This window comes from Bos grunniens, chromosome 4 (assembly GCF_055505025.1).
Source record: "Bos grunniens cultivar Pamir isolate PY7600 chromosome 4, Bosgru_T2T1.0, whole genome shotgun sequence".
Classification (NCBI taxonomy): Eukaryota; Metazoa; Chordata; class Mammalia; order Artiodactyla; family Bovidae; genus Bos; species Bos grunniens.
The window spans coordinates 16,893,942-16,919,281 of record NC_141168.1 but is presented as its reverse complement, the minus strand read 5'-3'; the positions used below and the strand labels follow the sequence as shown (position 1 = coordinate 16,919,281).

General features: G+C 44.8%; 1 protein-coding gene across 1 annotated transcript in view; it reads left to right on the top strand.

Annotated features, from left to right (window-relative positions):
• Positions 1-2,451: 2,451 nt before the first annotated feature.
• TBXAS1 (thromboxane A synthase 1) overlaps positions 2,452-25,340 on the top strand; it is a 173,368-nt gene continuing 150,479 nt past the window's right edge. Inside the window, exon 1 of the mRNA XM_086395283.1 lies at positions 2,452-2,681. Coding sequence (XP_086251409.1) covers positions 2,593-2,681 — 89 coding nt within the window. The 5' untranslated portion in view covers positions 2,452-2,592. The remainder of the gene's footprint in view (positions 2,682-25,340) is intronic.

Genomic DNA, 25,340 nt, shown 5'->3' with positions numbered 1-25,340 from the left:
AGCTCACTCCAATATTCTTGCCTGGAAAATTCTATGGACAGAGGAGCCTGGCAGGCTACAGTCCACAGGGTTGCAAAGAGTCGGACACAACTGAGTGACTGAGCATAGATGCACACAGTACTGGTCACATGGGACGAGAGACATAGAATATGGAGAGAGGACAGGAAGTCCTAAAGGGCTTGGCTGGAACATGGGGCACTGGTCCAGATAGGTGTAGCCATTGGGGGACACCCAAGTAGAGATGCAAAACAGGGAGGCAGGTCAAATGGTTAGAGAACAGGGAGGATGCTTGGAAGGAAGCCACTTGGTATTTGCATGGTCACTCTCTTATTTGGGGCTGATGCTCATCAGTGCATCTGGATTTAACTACCATTTGCATATTGGTGCCTTGAATGATTGACTATCACCTTTTGATAAAGAGTATGGGCTTTGGAGTCATACCTCCCATGCCTCAGTTTCTACTTCTCTAAAGTGGGATTAATAATAAGCATTGCCTCCTAGAGTAGCTTATGAGGATTAAGTGAGCTAATATACCTGGATGTTCTTAGACTAGTATCTAGCACATAGTAAGTACTCCATAAATGGTACTGTCAGTATTAAGGATTATTATTTGTATTTGCAGCCGAGATTCCTCTCTGACTTGACAGCTCCACTCCAGTGTCTCCCAGGCATCTCAACAGCACCAAAACCCAACTTTTGATCCCAGCAGTACCCCATCTTTTCCCAGCCTTCTTCATCTCAGTGAAGGGTGCTCCCTCAAGTCAGGAACATGGGGATCAGACATGCCGCCTCCCTCCCCTTCTGTCTTCCTCCAATCCACCAGGAAATTCTGCACAGTCTGTCCCCAGAATAGATTTCAAACTCATCTACTTCTCTCCTCCTCTCATCCCTACTCTAGTTTGAGCAGCCTCGTCTCAAGACGAACAAAATCATCTTCCAAGCGGCTCCCTGCTTCTCTTTCCATGAATTCTTCACGCAGGGCCAGAACAACTCTAACAAACAGAAATATGACCGCACTAAACTGCTAAGTGGCACATAAAATGAAGCCCCGGCTGCTTGCCGTGGCTCTGAGCTGTCTGGCCTCTGCGGAGTCTCCTCCTTTCCCAGCTGCTCCTCCAGCTGGCCTGCTGGCCTCTCTCCAGTTCCCACAACAAGGGGAGTTTGCTCCCACCTGAGAGCCTTTATCTGGTCACCTTTTTGGCCCAAAGGCTTTACCTGTCTCCCCCTCGCCTGAGGCTCTTGGCTTCAAGTTGTCCTCCCCAGATTTCCCCCCACACTCTCCTAATGGGTTATCCCAGTTATTCCCAGTCACAGACCTGTGTTCACAACCTTCACAATGCTGTTCTCAACATGCAATTTATCTACTTGTTTATTGTCTATCTGTCCCCAGAGAAAATTCTCCAGAGCCCAGTGCTTCTCCTCCAAGGATTGTAAACCCAGCATACAGCCTGGCCCCCCGACCCATGATGAATGAACAAAAGACTGTCATGGTGAGTGAATGGTTTCCTCTCTGATACACCCTTCCTGTTACTGAAGGTGTCACCAGCTGATTAATAAGCAAAAGATGATCCAGTCCACCTTAGTCCGATAAGCTCAGAGATAGAACAAAGGGCCCTTACACAAACCTACAGGTATGCTTCTAGACATTTAAGAAATCCTCCAAGTCATTATGAGAGGGCTGACACGAGGCAAGATCCTTAGGCATTGAGTAGGGACCCCACTGAACCCCTAGGGGCCAGGGGACCCCACGGACTAAATGACCTTGAAAAGTGAAAGCACAAATTGCTCAGTTGTATCTGACTCTTTGTGACCCCATGGACTTTACAGTTCATGGAGTACTCCAGGGCAGAATACAGGAGTGGGTAGCTTTCCCTTCTCCAGCGGATCTTCCCAACCCAGGGATGAAACCCAGGTCTCCCACATTGCAGGTGGATTCTTTACCAGCTGAGCCACAGGGGAAGCCCAAGAATACTGGAGTGGGTAGCCTATCCCTGATCTTCCCAACCCAGGAATTGAACCGGGGTCTCCTGCATTGCAGGCGGGTTCTTTACCAACTGAGCTATTAGGGAAGCCCAAACGACCTTAGTGGGATGGATGTCCTCAATGCAGCTGGCATTTTTCATCAGTCTGATGTCTGGCCTTGAATTTTTCTGGGGCATTCAGTTTCCTGACCCATATGAGCATTTAATGACAAATTAATTTTTTTTTAAGCATGTTCTTTCTTTAAGGAGTACTTGTCATGATAGAATTCTATGGTTGCAGCCATTGTCTTTCCCAGCAGACCTTGGGTCGGGTCTGCTGCTGCTTCTTCCCGGGAAAGTTAACGTAAATGTTTATTGGCGGTACCATCATCAAGAAAATAAAGTTGCTGATTCATTGCCTTACAATGAAACCCTTTGTTTTCCCCTCCTCTTCCTTCCTCTTTATAAGGAGACACTTCCGAGAAAGGGCACACTTCAGAGACCCACATCTTGGGATATTTTCTTGGTTGCCTGTGTCTTCTGTCTGCAGACTGTGGGTTCCTGTAACAGCTGGGGGATCAGCCTTTCTCTTTCCTCTGCAGTATCACCCCTCTAGGGTCTCTGAGGGACAATGGAAGTCTTAGGGCTCTTCAGGCTGGAAGTGAGCAGCCCCGTGGTGACGGTGGCCCTGTCCGTGGTCTTCTTGGCCCTCCTGAAATGGTAAGTGCAGCCAGTATGTCCCAACCACGGTGACATTGTCAGAAATAGCAGTCGCAGAGCCATGCTGGAACCGGGGTGGGGTCTTTGGGAGTGTGTTTTTCTTCCTCTCTAATCTACAGGGAGTTGAGTATTAACACAGCTTCAGAATTAAAAGCAAACAGCCAGGTTAATCTTTTGCTCTAATGCATGCGATGGAGGTGTCAGGAAAGGCTGGTGATTCAGTGACTGAGAACGCTACACATAATTAAGTTTGAGAGAGAGGGAGAAAGCAACAGATTGGCAAGGTTTGGGCAGAAGTATTTCCTTGCATCCCCGTCCTATCTCCCCAGGCTGGATTTACAGCAGATTCAGCCTCTTGGTTCTGATGACGTTAAAAGCAAAAAAAAAAAAAAAAGATAAAGGAGCTGTCCGGCAACGTGGTCTGGCGACGTGCATGGGAAAGTCACTGCGAAGGGATTTCTGTAGGTTTAAAGATAAAGAGGTGGAACTAATTTCCTCATTTTCTAATACTTGATAGAAAGGGATGAATGAAGTGTGTGCAGTGCCACCAAGTCTGAGACCTGGGATGATCTCAAATTTAAACTGGAAACAACTCCCCGTGATCTTGTTAATTCAACAGAAGGTTTTCTAAAGTCTGACTTGATCAGAGACTGGATGTGAGGCCCCACAATATGCTTCATTTATGCATATTCACCTTGTCAGTGAAAGTTATTAAAATTACCCACTCCATCAAAAGCACCTGGATTTAGGCAGCTCTGGTTTTTGAGGGGAAAGTGGAAAAAATAATGGAGAGTTTGAGTTTGAACAGAATTTCAATTTACGTTTCTGGTAGTAATAAAGCCTCCTCTCGATTAATAACTGGGAAAGCACTTTGAAAAGCATCAAGCATTATGCAAATGTGAGGTATTATTCTTTTGGAATTTGCATAGCTGAAAATGGAATTCACGTTTGATGTTCTATGATGATGAAATTACTTCTTGGAAATTGGCTCTGAAACCCAGCTTCAGTCCCAGTGCTGTTTTGCTTTCTAACTGGTTTAATTATCTTTTGAACTTTTCTCAGTGTGGCTTATCTTGCCTTGAAACCAGCCACGTGCAAACCCAGGAGCAAGTGGTAGGCTCCTTTCCCCACCCTGCTCTATCCTTCCATCCATCTCAGCGTGTTTCTGCTCAGAGATGGACTTAGCACAGTGCCTGATATGTTCTGGGTGCTTAGTAGACATCAGCCTGTATCATTAACTATCTTTTAATGTGACCTAAACACAGAGGGAAATAAGTCTTTTGTGCTTCAGGTATATTTAAAATTTCTCGTTAATATGCTTATTAATATTAATTTCTCATCAACGGTTGTGCACTGACTGTAATTCTCAAAGAGTGTCCTGTTTGAGGCCCCCATGGTCTCACAGCATCCGTATTTCTATTGTACACTTCACTTCACTTCTGTTTCTGTCTTATTGGGTCTTTTCAATTTCTATAGTCTTAATTTCCAGCTCAGTGCCTGATATATATAGTATGGCTCTGATAAATGTCTGATGAATGGGTGAGTGAATTGCATACATTAATGTTGTGCTTGTCCTGGAAAGGGGCATGTGTCCTGAGTGATAAGCTGCTGTAACTGGGTGTTTCTAATCAGCGTAGATCAGAGTCACAGCTAATAACACCATACCATTCAGCAAGGCAGTTGTGCATTTGTAATCTGTTCCGGGGCCATGCTAATAACTTGGGTCAAAGACACTGAGATTAGAGAGAGGCATGAAGCGGAGGTGGTGAATAGGAAGCCAGAGCAGACTTCTATTTGTTCTTGTGAAAATATTTACCGATTTGTTCATGTGCTCCAGGCATGGCGTGAGGCCCTGGTACAAGGTCAGAAAACAGGAGGTCTAGATTAGATGCCCAAGGTGGGGGAGATGTGAAGGTTGTGGCTGAGCTGGCTGTCTGGGGAGGATGACGCTGAAGAGGAGGAGCCTTGAGGGGCCGTGGATGTGGTTCTTATATCCTAGGTCTATCCTGGATCAGCTCAAGGTCACCATCCTTGAGCTCTCAACACTTGTTTTCCAGGCAAGACTCCTGAGAGAAGTGAAGTGAAGTGAAAGTTGCTTAGTCGTGTGCAACCCCTTGGACTATACAGTCCATGGAGTCCTCCAGGCCAGAATACTGGAGTGGGTGGCCTTTCCCTTCTCCAGGGGATCTTCCCGACCCAGGGATCGAACCCAGGTCTTCTGCATTGAGGTGGATTCTTTCAGCTGAGCCACAAGGGAAGCCCAAGAATACTGGAGTGGGTAGCCTATCCCCTCGCCAGTGGATCTTCCTGACACAGGGATCGAACTGGGGTCTCCTGCACTGCAGGCGGATTCTTTACCAACTGAACTATCAGGGAATCCCCAAGACTCCTGGGCAACAGACATCAGTTTGAATGAGGCAAGGCCTCCCTCCCGTTTCATTTTCTCGACAAGATGCATGTGGGAAAGAGAAGGGCACTCAGGGAGAGCTGGAGGGTAGAAAGACCCTCACAGCATCTGCCCCCAAGGAGGTCTTGTGCAGAGTGCAGTTTTGAAGGTTTAAACTCCTTACTCTTTCCTGTTAAGAGTTCCGCCGGCCTCTGGACCAGGAGAGCGTGCAATAAGAGCCTCAACTCTGGGAAGGTAACGCAAGGAGGGCCACTTCTTGCCGGCTGCACCAGCCTGGGGGTTCATTCAAATCAGGGGCGAGGTCCCGTACCTCACTGCAGTTCTGGAAACCTGTCCATAACTTGCCTGTTCTAGTGTTTGGTTTAATGCAGGCAAAATGAAGAAGGCCACACGGCACTCGGGATGTAGGCTTTGGTTCTCCTCTTGCAGCAGCTTCATCCCCCAGACCCTGACTCCATCCTGTGGGCTTGGCAGGTCCATGAATGGTCACGTGCTCCACGCATCCAGGCCTCTGTTCTTGCTGTTCTCCATGCTTGGAATCCCCTTTCTCTCCTCTTTCCTTCAAGGAGCTCAGCGGCACCTCCTCACTGAAGGTTCTGCTTGCCCACAGCACTGACCAGTCCCACTCACTGTGCCTTTCCTTGTTGTTCTCACCTCTATCCCCCACTCCTCCACAGTGCATGCATGCAGTTGGTGCCTAATGAATGTTGGCTCTAATCTCCACTGGTATTTTCTTGCTGGCTCTTCCCTTAGACGTCATAGCTCAATACAAGTCTTAATTCTTCTGCCTACATGCATCATCCTTTTCCTATGGCCTTTTCAGTTTGGACCAGCTTGGGGTCCATGCTCTAATTGGACCCCAAAAGGTGTGCTGTTTTTGGATTTCTACTCACCTTGCAGAGCAAGACTATGGCATGTACTTAAACATTTCATTATGAAGTATATGTATGAATTTAGAAAGCAGAATAGAAAAGAATCAATTTCATTTTAAAAGAGACTAAAATAGTATATTTTGATAGTTTTCCCCCCTAAAGGTATTTGATACAATTTTTTTGATGACAGTCACTAAAATGGATAGTTATGAGGCTGAACAGTGTGCACTGGGGTCTAAGGGGCTCAGGGCTACTCCCCTGGGGGTTGGAGCTGGGGATGTAGGATACATTAGCAAGAAGCCCATGAAGCTTGTGATCAAAACACGTGACAAAACATCTTAAAATCTCATTTTTCTGTATGAAGTTGTTTGAAATCCTGACTTTTGGAAGAGATTTATGTCCAAGAAGTAAGTGGTGTGAGTTAGTGCTAGAGGCAATCTTGCCTGGCAAATCCCATGGACGGAGGAGCCTGGTAGGCTGCAGTCCATGGGGTCGCTACGAGTCGGACACGACTGAGGGACTTCACTTTCCCTTTTCACTTTCATGCCTTGGAGAAGGAAATGGCAACCCACTCCAGTGTTCTTGCCTGGAGAATCCCAGGGACGGGGGAGCCTGGTGGGCTTCTGTCTATGGGGTCGCACAGAGTCGGACACGACTGAAGAGATTTAGCAGCAGCAGTAGCAGCAGAGGCAATCTTAAGTACAATGTAATTAAACTTTGAAGACCACCTATGAGCTGGCAGCTTTTGGTAAGATGAGGATTTCTTTATTAAGAAAGAGTGTAAAGTGAAGTGAAAGTGAAAGTTACTCAGTCGTATCTGACTCTTTGTGACCCCATGGACTATACAGTTCATAGAATTCTCCAGGCCAGAATACTGGAGCGGAGTAGCCTTTTCCTTCTCCAGGAGATGGATCTTCTCAACCCAGGGATCGAACCCAGGTCTCCCGAAATGTGGGCGGATTCTTTACCAGCTGAGCCACAATGGAAGACCAAGAATACTGGAGTGGGTAGCCTATCCCTTCTCCAGTGGATCTTCCCAACCCAGGAATTGAACCAGGGTCTCCTGCATTGCAGGCAGATTCTTTACCACCTGAGCTATCAGGGAAGCCCTAAGAAAGAGTGTAAGGATTCCCTATTTAATAACATGCAAATATACTTGCCCGATCCACACAGACAGAAACTAGATTAGTGGTTGTCAGGAGCTGGAGGAGGGGAGATGGGAGTGGTTGTTGGTAGGTGTGGAGTTTCTTGGGGGTGATGAAAATGTTCTGAAATTAGATAATGCTGATGGTTGCACAACTCAGTGAATATACTAAAACCACTGAATCACATACTTTAACAGGATGAATTTTATGACATGTGAATTATATCACAATAAAAAATTCATCTGTACACGGAAAAAAAAAAAGAAAGCGAGAGAAAGAATGTAAGGAAATAGCCCAGATATTAATGGTTGTGGTTTAATTGCAAAGTCGTGTATGATTCTTGCGACCCCATGGACTGTAGCCTGTCAGGCTCCCCTGTACATAGGATTCTCCAGGCAAGAATACTGGAGTGGGTTGCCATTTCCTTCACCAGGGTATCTTTCCCACCCAGGAATCAAACCTGGGTCTCCTGCATTGCAGGAAGATTCTTTACCAACTGAGTTACGAGGAATAGTGATAGGATTGTGGGGTTTTTTCTTCCTTTACTCTTTCTGCATCTTTCATATTTTTAAGACAAATATCAATTACTGAGGAAAACAACAACAAAAAAGGTTTTACTAAAAAGAGTAGGGAATTCCTCCTCTGTAGCAATGAAGAGGAAAGCAGTCTTATGCTTTGAACATGGAGGTTTCAAGACGTACTCTCCAAGAGCAGAGTAGAACACACAGGAGAATTTAGAATAATCGGGAAACTTCCTGGCTGATGAAGCAGTGAGGAAAGTAAACCGAGGTTGTTGCGATAAGTGGCTAAAGACAGAAGAGTTGTCTTGGGAAGGTGGAAGGGCTCTTAATGCCAAGCTGCATTTAAGTCTGAGGAACCTGAGACCCAGAAATATAAACCAAATGGACATTAAAATAGGAAACAGGGTAAGTTAGTGTTCTGATCAAGTCTCATTCTCAGTTTAGTTCAGTTCAGTCACTCAGTCATGTCCGATTCTTTGTGACCCCATGGACTGTAGCACACCAGGCTTCCCTGTCCATCACCAACTCCCGGAGCTTGCTCAAACTCATGTCCATCGAGTCGATGATGCCATCCAGTCATCTCATCTTTTGTCATCCCCTTCTTCTCCCGCCTTCAATATTTCCCAGCATCAGGGTCTTTTCCAGTGAGTGAGTTCTTTGCATCAGGTGGCCAAAGTATTGGAGCTTCAGCTTCAGCATCAGTCCTTCCAATGAATATTCAGGACTGATTTCCTTAGGATTGACTAGTTTGATTCCCTTGCTTGACTCTCCCTTGAGAGTCCAATTTACTCTCAAGAGTCTTCTCCAACACCACAGTTCAAAAGCATCAATTCTTTGGCACTCAGCCTTCTTCACAGTCCAACCCTCACATCCATACATGACCACTGGAAAAACCATAGCCTTGACTAGACAGATCTTTGTTGGCAAAGTAATGTCTCTGCTTTTGAATATGCTGTCTAGGTTGGTCATAACTTTCTTTCCAAGGAGTAAGTGTCTTTTAATTTCATGGCTGCAGTCACCATCTGCAGTGATTCTGGAGCCCAGAAAAATAAAGTCTGACACTGTTTCCACTGTTTCCCCATCTATTTCCCATGAAGTGATGGGACCAGATTCCATGATCTTCGTTTTCTGAATGTTGAGCTTTAAGCCAACTTTTTCACTCTCCACTTTCACTTTCATCAAGAGGCTCTTTAGTTCCTCTTCACTTTCTGCCATAAGGGTGGTGTCATCTGCATATCTGAGGTTATTGATATTTCTCCTGGCAATCTTGATTCCAGCTTGTGTTTCTTCCAGTCCAGCGTTTCTCATGATGTACTTTGCATATAAGTTAAATAAACAGGGTGACAATATACAGCCTTGATGTACTCCTTTTCCTATTTGGAACCAGTCTGTTGTTCCATGTCCAGTTCTAACTGTTGCTTCCTGACCTGCATACAAATTTCTCAAGAGGCAGATCAGGTGGTCTGGTATTCCCATCTCTTTCAGAATTTTCCACAGTTTATTGTGATCCACACAGTCAAAGGCTTTGGCATAGTCAATAAAGCAGAAATAGATGTTTTTCTGGAACTCTCTTGCTTTTCCCATGATCCAGAGGATGTTGGCAATTTGATCTCTGGTTCCTCTGCCTTTTCTAAAGCCAGCTTGAACATCTGGAAGTTCATGGTTCACATATTGCTGAAGCCTGGCTTGGAGAATTTTGAGCATTATTTACTAGCATGTGAGATGAGTGCAATTGTGTGGTAGTTTGAGCATTCTTTGGCATTGCCTTTCTTTGGGATTGGAATGAAAACTGACCTTTTCTAGTCCTGTGGCCCCTGCTGAGTTTTCCAAATTTGCTGGCATATTGAGTGCAGCACTTTCACAGCATCATCTTTCAGGATTTGGAATAGCTCAACTGGAATTCTATCACCTCCACTAGCTTTGTTCGTAGTGATGCTTTCTAAGGCCCACTTGACTTCACATTCCAGGATGTCTGGCTCTAGGTCAGTGATCACACCATCGTGATTATCTGGGTCATGAAGATCTTTTTTGTACAGTTCTTCTGTGTATTCTTGCCATCTCTTTTTAGTATCTTCTGCTTCTGTTAGGTCCATACCATTTCTGTCCTTTATCGAGCCCATCTTTGCATGAAATGTTCCTTTGGTATCTCTGATTTTCTTAAAGAGATCCCTAGTCTTTCCCATTCTGTTGTTTTCCTCTATTTCTTTGCATTGATTGCTGAAGAAGGCTTTCTTATCTCTTCTTGATATTCTTTGGAACTCTGCATTCAGATGCTTATATCTTTCCTCTTCTCCTTTGCTTTTTGCTTCTCTTCTTTTCATAGCTATTTGTAAGTCCTCCCCAGACAGCCATTTTGCTTTCTTGCATTTCTTTTCCATGGGGATGGTCTTGATCCCTGTCTCCTGTACAATGTCACGAACCTCATTCCATAGTTCATCAGGCACTCTATCAGATCTAGTCCCTTAAATCTATTTCTCACTTCCACTGTATAGTCATAAGGGATTTGATTTAGGTCATACCTGAATGGTCTAGTGGTTTTCCCTACTGTCTTCAATTTAAGTCTGAATTTGGCAATAAGGAGTTCATGATCTGAGCCACAGTCAGCTCCTGGTCTTGTTTTTGCTGACTGTATAGAGCTTCTCCATCTTTGGCTGCAAAGAATATAATCAATCTGATTTTGGTGTTGACCATCTGGTGATGTCCATGTGTAGAGTCTTCTCTTGTGTTGTTGGAAGAGGGTGTTTGCTATGACCAGTGCATTTTCTTGGCAAAACTCTTTGCCCTGCTTCATTCTGTATTCCAAGGCCAAATTTGCCTGTTACTCCAGGTGTTTCTTGACTTCCTACTTTTGCATTCCAGTCCCCTATAATGAAAAGGACATCTTTTTTGGGTGTTAGTTCTAAAAGGTCTTGTAGGTCTTCATAGAACTGTTCAACTTCAGCTTCTTCAGCATTACTGGTTGGGGCATAGACTTGGATTACTGTGATATTGAATGGTTTGCCTTGGAAACGAACAGAGATCATTCTGTTGTTTTTGAGATTGCATCCAAGTACTGCATTTCGGAGTCTTCTGTTGACCATGATGACTACTCCATTTCTTCTGAGGGATTCCTGCCCGCAGTAGTAGATATAATGGTCATCTGAGTTAAATTCACCCATTCCAGTCCATTTTAGTTCGCTGATTCCTAGAATGTCGACATTCACTCTTGCCATCTCCTGTTTGACCACTTCCAATTTGCCTTGATTCATGGACCTGACATTCCAGGTTCCTATGCAATATTGCTCTTTACAGCATCGCACCTTGCTTCTATCACCAGTCACATCCACAGCTGGGTATTCTTTTTGCTTTGGCTCCATCCCTTCATTCTTTCGGGAGTTATTTCTCCACTGATCTCCAGTAGCATATTGGGCACCTACTGACCTGGGGAGTTCCTCTTTCAGTATCCTATCATTTTGCCTTTTCATACTGTTCATGGGGTTCTCAAGGCAAGAATACTGAAGTGGTTTGCCATTCCCTTCTCCAGTGGACCACATTCTGTCAGATCTCTCCACCATGACCTGCCTGTCTTGGGTTGCCCCACGGGCATGGCTTAGTTTCATTGAGTTAGACAAGGCTGTTGTCCTAGTGTGATTAGATTGACTAGTTTTCTGTGAGTATGGTTTCAGTGTGTTTGCCCTCTGATGCCCTCTTGCAACACCTACCATCTTACTTGGGTTTCTCTTACCTTGGGCGTGGGGTATCTCTTCACGGCTGCTCCAGCAAAGCGCAGCCATTGCTCCTTACCTTGGACGAGGGGTATCTCCTCACCACCGCCCTTCCTGACCTTCAACGTGGGATAGCCCCTCTAGGCCCTCCTGTGCCCGTGCAGCCACAGCTCCTTGGACGTGGGCTTGGTCCTCCCGGCCACCGCCCCTGGCCTCGGGCGTGGGGGCGTGGGGTAGCTCCTCTCGGCCATTCTTGCGTTGTCGCAGTATGGTACTCTCGGCTGCTGCCCCTGACCTCAGACGTGGGGTAACTCCTCTTGGCTGCCGCCCTTCGGGCTTGGGGTCCTCCCAGCTTCTGCCCCTGACCTCAGATGTGGGGTGGCTCCTCTCCGCCGCGCTTAGCACGCCGGTCGCAGCCGCCTGCGCTCATCAGGTTAAATTAAATTGTGAATAGTGATCATTAAGACAATGATAAGGTCCATCCTTGTCTGTACCTGGAAGTTTCTTTCCCATAGAGCTTGCTTTCCATGTAGAAAAACTAGATTCTAACTCTAGCTGCTGCTGCTGCTGCTAGGTCACTTCAGTCATGTCCGACTCTGTGTGACCCCATAGATGGCAGCCCACCAGGCTCCCCTGTCCCCTACATCTAATTTCAGACATATTTTAAAGAAACCACTGGGACTTCCCTAGTGGTTCAGTACTAAGACTCTGAGCTCCCAGTGCAGAGGGCCCAGGTTTAATCCCTGATCAAGGAACCAGATCCCACATGCCACAACTAAGAGTTTGCATGCCGCAACTAAAAATCCTGCGTGCCACAACTAAAGATTTCACATGCTGCAGCTACAGATCCCACATCCCTCAACTAAGACCTGGCACAGTCAAACAAATATTTAAAAAAGAGAAGAAACCACTGCTCCCAGGGCGCAAGTTGGTTCAATGTATGCAAATCAATAAATGTGATACACCACATTAACAGAATGAAGATACACCACATTAACAGCTAATCTACAATTATCTCAATAGATGCAGGAAATGCATTTGACAAAATTTGACTTCCTTTCATGACAAAAACTCTCAAAAAATTAGGACGGAAAGTACCTCAACACAATAAAGGCCATAGTTCAGGACAAACTCACAGCTAACATCATACTCAAGAATGAGAAGCTGAAAGTCTTTTCTCTAAGATCAGGAACAAAACAAGAATGCCCACTTTTGACATTCAGCATAATGCTAGTAGTCCTAGCACAGCAATTAGATAAGAAAAGGAAAACATTGATATCTAAATTAGAAAGGAAGAAGTAAAACTATCTGTTTGCAGAGCATATGCTCTTATACATGCAATATCCTAGACTCACCCCCCCCCCAACAAAAACCATTAGAACTAATGAATGAATTCATTAAAGTTGCAGGATACAAAATCAACATAAAAAGGTCAGTTGCATTTCTACAGACTAACAACAAACTTTCTGAAAAAGAAATCAATCCCATTGACAATAGCATCAAAGAGAATGAAATACTTAAGGATAACTTTAATCAAGGAAGTAAAAGATCTGTATGCTGAAAATTTCATCAATATGCCATTGATGAAAGAAATGGAAAAAGCCACAAAATACATGGAAAAAATCCCATGTGGGAAGAATTAATATTGTCAAAATGTTCATAGTACCCAAAGTGATCTATGGAGTCAATGTAATACCTATCGAAATTCCAATGGCATTTTCCACAGATAGGAAAAAAATCTTAAAATTTGCATAGATCCACAAAAAACTGAATTGTAAAGTCACTGTTGAGAAAGAAGAACAAATTTGGAGGCATCACAATTTCTGATTTCAAACTATATTACAGAGCTATAATAGTCAAAACATGTGGTTCTGGAATAAAAACAGACACATGGATGGAGGAGCCTGGTACGCTGCAGTCCAATGGGGTCACTAAGAGTCGGACACGACTGAGCAACTTCGCTTTCACTTTTCACTTTCATGCATTGGAGAAGGAAATGGCAACCCACTCCAGTGTTCTTGCTTGGAAAATCCCAGGGACAGGGGAGCCTGGTGGGCTGCTGTCTATGGGGTCGCACAGAATCGGACATGACTGAAGCAACTTAGCAGCAGCAGCAGCAACCATAAATAAAAATAAACCCAAATCAGATTAACAACTTAAATGTAAGACCTGCAACTAAAAGTCTCCTAGAAGAAAATATAGAGAAAAAGCCCCTTGACATTGGTCTTGGCAATGATTTTTTTGGCTATGACACTAAAAACACAGGCAACAACATCACCAATAAGCTAGTGGGACTATATGAAACTAAAATCTTCTACACAGCAAAGGAAACAATGGACAAAACGAAAGGCCACCCAGCACCTTCTGGATTTACTCCATGACTGCTTCATCTGTTGATGGTCTTGCTTGGGCTGATCTGTGCTGAATCTAGCTGCCACCAGTGCTGGTGAAAAACAAGTTGGATAAGACCCAAGGGGTCTGCTAGGGACTGCTCCCTCTCCTGCCTGGACACCCCACTCTTCCTTCTTGGCAGTTCCTATGGTGCTGAGTGTCCCAGGGCCCAGGAAATACCCTCAGGAGGCAGCTTTTGGGGGTCTCCTTGTAGCTTCTTGCATGATTCTTGAATCTCATCTTCCTGTCTTATTCCTTCAGCCTTTCTGGGTCACCAGCCAGGCACAGGTGGCTTTGGGAAGCAGGAAGGTATTTAGCTGGGTCTTGAGATGCAGGGAAGGACTAGCAGAGAAGAGGAGGGTGGACATTTCAGGTGGGAAGGTGTCAGAAGTGAGGGCAACATCGGGCTTTGTAACATTTGGTGGAATAGACCACTCAGAGTGTGAATAATGGACACATTTTAGAAATACATTTTAGAGGCCGTGGATAATTTCTGGTGCCCTAGAGCATCATAGAAAAGGATGCATGCTGTTTCCTTATTTTTGTGTGCTTTTGTCTAGGATATGATGGGTACTTCGGTTTAATAATTCAGTGATGAGCTTGGAGATAAAATTGAGCCTGCTTATGAAAACTAGGTCTGTGTTTCCTTGAGGACCATTTTCACAGAATATTATTTTTTGTTTTCTCTCTTTTAAATAGTTGTGCACAATATCCCCAGCCTTCTTCTCGCTTTATTGATTTTCCAGAACGAGAGGACGAGGTGTGACTATAACATAACGTGACTGATTATTTTAGCATACGCACCAGAACTTATACAGCCAAATGAATTTTGTGACCTTCAAAGGCATTTTCCTGATAGGCTGAAACCTTACTGCAGATATGCCATATCAGAAAACACCTTCTTAGCACTTTTCTCTGTTAACGGTCCTCGGTGTGTGAGTGCAGTCTTTCGACCACCCTCAAGGCACAAATCATTGTCTTTGTTGAGAACGGATTGATTTTTTAAAAAACAGCCCAAATTTTGGCAACTAGGCGATTAGACTGGGTAATATTATTTTTAATCCCAAGAAAAATGTGATCATAAAATAATAAGCCTTGCTGTCCTTACCGGGAAGTTTATGAGCCATTTCTGGAAGCCAGGGGATTCTGTTGGGCCATACTCACTGAACATATGAGTTGCTCTTAGTCAAGCTTAGTTTCACTTTAAAGTCAACAGCAGCAATCATCTTAGCGCTTATGGTCATACATCGTTTTATCTTGTAAGGAATTCAGGCTTCTGGAATTGGTAGCATTGACTCTTTGGGCAGAGATGAAAGAAGCAGCTCATTCACTCTATTAACAAAGCAGACCATCCGATTTGTGTTTGTGCCTTACTGAGCTGTTTGCTGCTCCCCTCCTGGGAGCGCAGTGGTTCTTCCAGAAATAAAACTACTGCACGGACCCTCCCCTTCACCCCCGAACATCATGATCCCAACCAACCAAACAGGCTGCCGTTTGCCTTTGAAGGCAAGGGCCTCATCTTTGGGAACCTGAACCGTGTGGCAGGGACTTGTTTCTGCTGGCCAAAAGGACACACATCTGCACAAGAGGGCGAGACTTTGGGGAGAGCGGGGATGGGGGCAGGTATCATGCAGCTAATGACTGGCACTTCAGCAAGGAAGGGCCACCCTTGTCCCTGGCTTACCAGAAATACGTGATGCTGCACAGTGTCCCGGGGGCTGGGGGACACAAGGCGCATCAGCTGAGAGGGGCGACCCCCGGAGCCCTGCTGTCTCCCAGTCCTCACCCCCACCCTACCCGGACAGAGCCGAGAGCTGGGCGACCCTGCAGAGCCACCTCAAGGCCCCAGGTGGTCTTGCGAAGACGTGTTTGCTTTCACCACAGCAGACGGCAGTTCCTGAGCGTGGCCCCAGAAAAAGGATGGTCCCCTCTTTTTTTGGCTCAAAGGTTTCTGGGAAAATGGTGTCAGAGAGTGAAGGCAAGGCCAACTGCTACCGATAATGGCTTCAACCAAAACCCTGCTTCCCAAGCTCTGCCCAGACTCCCAGCAAGAGCCAGCGCTGGGCACCAAACTCTGCGGCTGCCTCTGCCCTCTGAGCCGGGAAGTATGCCAAGTTGCTCCTGAATCGCCTTCCTCTACACACAATCCGCCCCTTCTCGCCACACTCTGCACATCGCAGTCCCCGCTGCCTGACGCCCTTGCCTCTCTGTTAAAGGAAATCCAACCCATCCCTCAAAACCTTGTCTAAACACTGCCTTCCTGAAGGTCTCCTTAGCCAGGCCAGCCATCAACGAGCCTGGCTTCCTCTGAATTCCACTTTCTGTCTCTACTGCCGTCTTGGCACTCGCTTTACTATTCTATCGTTCATGCCTGTGTCCTATTTCCTGGCCTGACAAGGCCCTGAGGGCAGGGGATGAATCTTAAACCCATGAGTGCCTTGTGCAGAGTAGCTGCTCAGTAAACTTTAATGACTATACATACGCATGGCATGGCTTCTAAATGATCGCTGTCGCGTGTGTGTGTGAGTATCTGTGTGTGCTCTGATTACACTAGTGTCAGCATGACCTCAACACCTGGCAGAATTCCTGGCACCCAGGTCATTGAAAGAGTACATTCCTTCTTTGTTCATACACTCACCGACTGCTGAAGGCTTTCCAGGCCGCGTGCTGGTTCTACCTCATTGATGGGCTATGGATCACTTGACCACGAACTCAGATCAAGTAATTATCACATTAGAAATAGAGGAGCAAAGCTCTGATGCAAAAGTAGGAGATGGGATGGAAGGCAGGACCCAGCCATTTAGAAGATGAGGTATGTGGGGAGCACAGAATACCTGCTGTGTGGGCAGGGTATCCTGACCACAGTGTGGGGGAGGGGAGGTCCAGCCTCCAGCAGAGGCATCAAAGGACAAGCCCTTCATCCTTCACTGTTTTATTAACCGCTAATCCCCATAGTTCAAAGCAACGCTATCTAAACTCTTCACCACCGTCTTTGTTTATATTATTTCCCCATAGGTCTCGTGTTCTATTGTCCAAACAATGATGTATATTTAAGTAATGATTGATTTATTTTCTCATTTTAATTACTCGAAGACAAGCTGATGGAAACGCTGCCAATGAGAATAGTGATCAATGAGAGAACCGGCATTCGTATACCCAGTTATAATTCTACTCCAAAGCAAAGAAACTTGACATTTTTGTTAACCTGCACAATCTGATTGTCAATAGAGGCACAATTTCCATTGAGGCTCTTTGAAATGCTGAAAATATCTCACGTACCCCCTTCCTATCTCTACAAATCAATAGGCATCTGGGAACCCCAGGCTGTAAGCATTGTGAAGGATAGTCAGCTATACATTTGATGGTTTGAGTGCTATCTGTACATAGAGTAACTGAAATTGGTAGCATCGTCTCAAGATATAAGGGACGATAGAAGGAGGTAATTCGGCAGTTCTCAGGAGAAATATGGCACCGTGCGAGTCAGCAAGGCCTTTCTAGTTGAGGGCAGGTACACTTTTCCCCTAGAGGAGCTTGGGTACATCCATCCTTGCCAGATTTTTCACTGATAAGAGAGGGCTGACCATCCATGGCTCTCCGAATATGGCATCTTCTCCACCCAAACCCCCAGGCCAGCTCTCCCTCACCTGGATAGTCAACCCAGTCCGGTTTCTTAAGTGGTCCTTGAAACATTCTTTTCCCTCTATCTGCTCTTCTACTCCTGGAGTTGTGGATTTCAAGAGCATCTGGAAATAAGCACCCATTTTGTTTCCCTGTCTCTTGTCTTGTGCCCCTCAAAATTGTCCTTCACATCTGCAGCCCAAAGAACAACCAGCCTCTCACCGCTGGGGCAGAAAGCCCTCCCATGGCCCTCCCTGCCTGCAGAATTGGTCTCCTTGGCTGGCACAGGAGGCCCTGTCCAACCTGGTTGCCTCCTCACCTGCCGCTTTGCTCTCTGGTCCCTTTGTTCCTTCCACACACCATGTTGTATGCCGTTCATTTCCTCCCCTCTCCTGGGATGCTCTTGATTCCTTCATTCTGGTGAGAGCCCTGCATCCCTGTGATCTTGGCCCCACCACACCTGGTGCCTTCTCTCTCTCGAACCACTTCCCTGGCTCCCCTGTTAGAAGATAAGCAGGACTGGATCTTAGGTGCCCAGCACTGTGCTTGTACATCTCTTTTGGGTAATAGACACTTAGTTATTTGCTGACATAGTTGAATTAAGAGGGACAGTATATAGGATTTTGTGTGGCACATGCTTGGCATATATAGACACAAATTCATGTTGTTCTTTGCAGCTATGAATATCCTCATAGAGAATTTCCATTTATTTCTAAATGCATATCACTGCAACCAAGCTGCCACCCTCACTTGTTATATAACAGAATTTCACTGCATTGAACTCTGGATCTCAGTGAAGGATTTCATCTCTATAATTCAGGTGTCACTGGGCTGTGGGTTGAAGTTCATCTCTGTACAGTGTATGAAGGATTGCTAAACAAAATCTTGCTGCAAAGGTGACTTTTGAACCTCTTTAGGAAAACAAACTATTCTCAAGCACTTTCACCGATGTTAGTTCATCAACACTGCTTTTAGAAACACACTAAAAATATTTCACTCTTGGCTGCCTTTCCTCCATGTATATAATGTCCTAGAGCTTGGGCTTTGAAATTTGATTGCCTGGATTCACGTCTTGGTTAGTTTTGTGATCTTAAGGAAGTTGGTAAGGTGACTGTGCCTCAGATTCCCCCACTGTTAAACAGGGATAATAACAGTGCTCACCTCATAGCATGTTGGAAGGATTATATGAGTAGACTTGGAGCAGTGCTGGGCACGGTTAACATTCAGTAAGTGTTAGCTATTGTTGCTGTTTAGTTTCTAAGTCGTGTCCAACTCTTTCGCAACCCCATGGACTGTAGCCCACCAGGATCCTCTGTCCTTGGAATTCTCCAGGCAAGAATACTGGAGTGGGTTGCCATTCCCTCCTCCAGGGAATCTTCCCGACCCAGGGATCAAACCTGGATCTCCTGCTTGGCAGGTGGATTCTTCACCACTGGGAAGGTTGATATTAGTCAGCATGTGTTAAATGAATGACCCCAAACTTAGTGAACAGAACACAGGAAGATGTGGATTAGCTGTTTGTGTTTACAAAGCACTACTGCATATTTCTTTTCCATGGGGATGGTCTTGATCCCTGTCTCCTGTACAATGTCACGAACCTCATTCCATAGTTCATCAGGCACTCTATCTATCAGATCTAGGCCCTTAAATCTATTTCTCACTTCCACTGTATAGTCATAAGGGATTTGATTTAGGTCATACCTGAATGGTCTAGTGGTTTTCCCTACTGTCTTCAATTTAAATCTGAATTTGGCAATAAGGAGTTCATGATCTGAGCCACAGTCAGCTTCTGGTCTTGTTTTTTGCTGACTGTATAGAGCTTCTCCATCTTTGGCTGCAAAGAATATAATCAATCTGATTTCGGTGTTGACCATCTGGTGATGTCCATGTGTAGAGTCTTCTCTTGTGTTGTTGGAAGAGGGTGTTTGCTATGACCAGTGCATTTTCTTGGCAAAACTCTATTAGTCTTTGCCCTGCTTCATTCCATATTCCAAGGCCAAATTTGCCTGTTACTCCAGGTGTTTCTTGACTTCCTACTTTTGCATTCCAGTCCCCTATAATGAAAAGGACATCTTTTTTGGGTGTTAGTTCTAAAAGGTCTTGTAGGTCTTCATAGAACTGTTCAACTTCAGCTTCTTCAGCATTACTGGTTGGGGCATAGACTTGGATTACTGTGATATTGAATGGTTTGCCTTGGAAACGAACAGAGATCATTCTGTTGTTTTTGAGATTGCATCCAAGTACTGCATTTCGGAGTCTTCTGTTGACCATGATGACTACTCCATTTCTTCTGAGGGATTCCTGCCCGCAGTAGTAGATATAATGGTCATCTGAGTTAAATTCACCCATTCCAGTCCATTTTAGTTCACTGATTCCTAGAATGTCGACATTCACTCTTGCCATCTCCTGTTTGACCACTTCCAATTTGCCTTGATTCATGGACCTGACATTCCAGGTTCCTATGCAATATTGCTCTTTACAGCATCGCACCTTGCTTCTATCACCAGTCACATCCACAGCTGGGTATTCTTTTTGCTTTGGCTCCATCCCTTCATTCTTTCGGGAGTTATTTCTCCACTGATCTCCAGTAGCATATTGGGCCCCTACTGACCTGGGGAGTTCCTCTTACAGTATCCTATCATTTTGCCTTTTTCATACTGTTCATGGGGTTCTCAAGGCAAGAATACTGAAGTGGTTTGCCATTCCCTTCTCCAGTGGACCACATTCAACCAAAATGGCTGTCTGAGGAGGCCTTACAAATAGCTCTGAAAAGAAGAGAAGCTAAAAGCAAAGGAGAAGAGGAAAGATATAAGCATCTGAATGCAGAGTTCCAGAGAATAGCAAGAAGAGATAAGAAAGCCGACCTCAGCACTCAGTGCAAAGAAATAGAGGAAAACAAGAGAATGGGAAAGACTAGAGATCTCTTCAAGAAAATTGGAGATACCAAGGGAACATTTCATGCAAAGATGAGCTCAATAAAGGACAGAAATGGTATGGACCTAACAGAAGCAGAAGATATTAAGAAGAGATGGCAAGAATACACAGAAGAACTGTACAAAAAAGATCTTCATGACCAAGACAATCACGATGGTGTGATCACTGACACATCAGTGATCCTGGAATTAGAGCCAGACATCCTGGAATGTGAAGTCAAGTGGGCCTTAGAAAGTATCACTATGAACAAAGCTAGTGGAGGTGATGGAATTCCAGTTAAGGAATTTCAAATCCTGAAAGATGATGCTGTGAAAGTGCTGCACTCAATAAACCAGCAAATTTGGAAAACTCAGCAGTGGCCACAGGACTGGAAAAGGTCAGTTTTCATTCCAATCCCAAAGAAAGGCAATGCCAAAGAATGCTCAAACTACTGCACAATTGCACTCATCTCACACACTAGTAAAGTAATGCTCAAAATTCTCTAAGCCAGGCTTCAGCAATACATGAACCGTGAACTTCCAGATGTTCAAGCTGGTTTTAGAAAAGGCAGAGGAACCAGAGATCAAATTGCCAATATCTGCTGGATCATGGAAAAAGCAAGAGAGTTCCAGAAAAACATCTATTTCTGCTTTATTGACTATGCCAAAGCCTTTGACTGTGTGGATCACAATAAACTGTGGAAAATTCTGAAAGAGATGGGAATACCAGACCACCTGATCTGCCTCTTGAGAAATTTGTATGCAGGTCAGGAAGCAACAGTTAGAACTGGACATGGAACAACAGACTGGTTCCAAATAGGAAAAGGAGTACGTCAAGGCTGTATATTGTCACCCTGCTTATTTAACTTCTATGCAGAGTACAACATGAGAAACGCTGGGCTGGAAGAAGCACAAGCTGGAATCAAGATTGCTGGGAGAAATATCAATAACCTCAGATATGCAGATGACACCACCCTTATGGCAGAAAGTGAAGAAGAACTAAAGAGCCTCTTGATGAAAGTGAAAGAGGGGAGTGAAAAAGTTGGCTTAAAAAAAAAAAAAGTTGGCTTAAAGCTCAACATTCAGAAAACGAAGATCATGGAATCTGGTCCCATCACTTCATGGGAAATAAATGGGGAAATGGCAGAAACAGTGTCAGACTTTATTTTTTAGGGGCTCCAAAAATAACTGCAGATGGTGACTGCAGCCATGAAATTAAAAGACGCTTACTCCTTGGAAGGAAAGTTATGACCAACCTAGATAGCATATTCAAAAGCAGAGACATTACTTTGCCAACAAAGGTCTGCCTAGTCAAGACTATGGTTTTTCCAGTGATCATGTATGGATGTGAAAGCTGGACTGTGAAGAAAGCTGAGCACTGAAGAATTGAAGCTTTTGAACTGTGGTGTTGGAGAAGACTCTTGAGAGTCCCTTGGACTGCAAGGAGATCCAACCAGTCCATTCTGAAGGAGATCAGCCCTGGGATTTCTTTGGAAGGAATGATGCTAAAGCTGAAACTCCAGTACTTTGGCCACCTCATGTGAAGAGTTGACTCATTGGAAAAGACTCTGATGCTGGGAGGGATTGGGGGCAGGAGGAGAAGGGGATGACAGAGGATGAGATGGCTGGATGGCATCACTGACTTGATGGACATGAGTCTGAGTGAACTCCGGGAGTTGGTGATGGACAGGGAGGCCTGGCGTGCTGGGATTCATGGGGTCACAAAGAGTTGGACGTGACCGAGCGACTGAACTGAACTGAACTGAACTGCATACTTCAAAGAATTCACTGCCAGAATTAGCCAGGTGGTGCTAGCAGTAAAGAACCCCCTGCCAATGCAGGAGACCTAAGAGACATGGGTTTGATCCCTGGATTGGGAAGATCCCCTGGAGAAGAAATGGCAACCCACTCCAGTATTCTTGCCTGGAGAATCCCATGGACAGAGGAGCCTGGTGGGCTACAGTGTATAGGGTTGCACAGAGTTGGACACGACTGAAGCAACTTAACACACATGTAAACACCCCATTATTAACTGCAGGCTTGGACTCAATAATAATCTCATAGGTCCTAGGTTTTTATTTATTTTTTTTAAAACACCATTTGGAATTCTCATATGAACTTGAGAACTGCATTGAAGTGAAAAGTAAACAGAAGTAAAGTTCAACCAAGTGGCCTCATTTTGAATGATTCTGGGCTTATACCATTAGGGAGCCTCTGATCTTGCGCAAGGTAGATGAGGTTTAAAAAATAACTACTGGATTTAGCAGCTAAGAAGTTTTAGGTGATGTTGGAATTGGGGGTGGTGAGAACAGAAGCCAGAATGCAGCAGGCTTAGAAGTGATTGGGAAAGAAGGTCGCCAAGGAGGAGGGGGTGCCCTTTCTCTCAAGAAGAAGATCTGGAACGTCAGCTGCCATTCTGAGCTTCAGTTTCCAGTGGTAAAGCAGAGACAGTCATCCTTTTCCTGTATCCTTGACAGGAGTATGAATACTTTGCTAATAAATTTTACATCAATATATATTATTATTAGCCTATTGATGCAACCGTTTGTCTCTTAGCTGTAGGCTTCCCTGGTGGCTCAGATGGTAAAGAATCTGCCTGCATTGTATGAGACTAGGGTTCGATCCCTGGGTTGGGAAGATCCCCTGGAGGAGGGAATGGCAACCCACTCCAGTATTCTTGCCTGGAGAATTCCATGGACAGAGGAGCCTGGAGGGCTACAGTCTATAAAGTCACAAAGAGTTGACCTGGCTAACACTTTCACTTTCACTTGTAGGTTTTTAAACTTAAAAAAAAAAAAAAAATCTGTTTCTTGAAAAGTGCTCTATGAAGCTTTAAACTCAATTTGCTTTTCAGAAAATTTTCAAATTTTCCCATGACAAAATTTACATTTATCCTCTGATTTGAGCAATAACAGCACAATTCTGTTGGGTTAGCCAAAAAAAGTTCATTTGGACTTTTCTGTAACATTTTACTGAAAAACCCAAATGAACTTTTGACCAATACAATATTTTTCATTTGGCCTTTGTTTTGCTTGTTGACGCTTACCTTGTCCTTGGGTTTGAGAACTTGACATGTAAACGATGCATAGCAAATAAATCCTAGTAAGTTCTCACTCGAGTCTCTCTCATAGACCAGACTTCTGGTTTTCTGCACACTCTGGTCCAAGACCCTGCCTTCATTTTGCCTTTATTATGACACTGGAAACGTATTTTTGCAAGTTCAATTCTCTCCCATCTTAAAGCATACAAGTAAGCCAGCCAAGCAGCAGCCACCTCTTCTTGGACCATGTATTCCACCCTCACCTCTGCTCCATCCCACCCTTCTCTTTCCAGAGAAGACCCCACACTCCTCGCTTTCTCACTTCCCATTTACCCTCTGCTCCATTGTCCACTGAAAGGACTCTCTCCAAGGCTACCACTAACTCCTTGGTTCCTAAACAGAATTCACATTTCTGTCCTTGTCTTTCTTTAGTGCTTTGCAGTATTTGACTCTGATATGCTTAGTCCCTTACTCTTGGGTTCACAATAGGAATCTCAGTTGTATAGTTGTGCAGAAAAGCCTGAGCACCTTGAATATAGTCCAATGGCTTCATTTTACAGATGAGGAAATGAAGGTCAAGAGAAGTTACATGAATTGACCTCTATCAGTCAGCTAGTGCTGCAATAACATTGTGTAACAAACCACCCCAAACCCTTCCGCAAACAACAACATTAACTTTTCTCATGGTCTGGATGTTGGCTGGGGGAGCTATGTTCCAGGTTGTGGGTGGGGTTCATATCTGCTCCACATGGGTTTGTAATGGGGCACAGGCTGAAGAGGATACTTCAGGGAAGTTCTACTTCTGGTAGATCATAGGAATGCAAGAAACACAAGAGGAGGAAATTCCCTGGTGGTCCAGTGGTTAGGACTCTGTGCTTCCACCGCAGGGGTTCAGTCCTTGGCTGGGGAACTAAGATCCCATAAGCCCATGTGACATGGCAAAAAAAAAAAAAATGCTAGAGGAAATAAGCAATGTCTCTTCAGGGCTCAGCCTTAAAGTGGCTGAATGTAACTTCTGCCTATATTTTTTGGTTAAAGCAAATCCCATGCGAAAGCCTAACATGAATGAGGTGAGGAAGAAGACTCCACTGAAGTGGGAGGTATTGATACTTCAGAGAATCAACATTTTCCCTGATGATATAGAATTTTGATAAAGAGGTAGGAGGGGGGGTGATGAGTTGGGAGGAATGATTCAGTCTACCACATGCCCAGAGATCACCCATGTGGATTCTGAGCTCTGACAAAGGAGAAAGAGGACATGAGTGAGTAGACACAACAAAAGAAGAGACAAAGATAAAAACAAACAGAGCGAGCAAAACAAAAACGTAGAGCTAATGGAAGTTTGGATTTTTATTGTAAACGACAACAATGATGTTTTCTGGAAAAAGAACAGACATGGATGGGAAGTTGGACAGGACTCCAAGGTGGTGAGTCACAGTAGGTCTTGGCTGTGAGGAGCTAGCTCCAGGAGGGCTGAAGCAGGGTCGTGCGCCCTGTGCAGGGGCTCAGCTTAAACCTTGACTGAGCCTAGGGGTGAACCCAAGAATTTCTAGCTGAATAAGCGATGGAGATCAGGAACTGACCAATGATGGAGCTACAGCTCACCCTGAGAAGGGTAAATACTGATTCAGGGATGGGGTGGGGAAGAGAGTAGCTGCTACATAGAGGATCCGACTTGAGTTTGAAAAAGCAGGATTGAAGGGGAACATTTCTGAAGTACTCTGGAAGCCTGAAAGCTGAAAGTCTGCTGTGTTCACTATAACAACCAGGGGACATTCTTGTAGATTGTTAGCTCCATTGTTTGGGACAAATGCATTGTTTTATACATGGCAATACATTTATGTAAGACGTTATGCCAAGACATGGCTACAGCTGGAAACAAACAGCTCCAGAATTACTATAAATATTCTCATGGATGCTGGGGCCCTACTGAGTTAAAGAAAAAAATATGTTTTAGGATAATCACTTGCCCTTCCAGAAAATTTCCTGTGGTGCTGGCTAGAGGCTGAAAGGAGAAAGGGTGTGTCTCAGCATCACAAGGCCTATGAG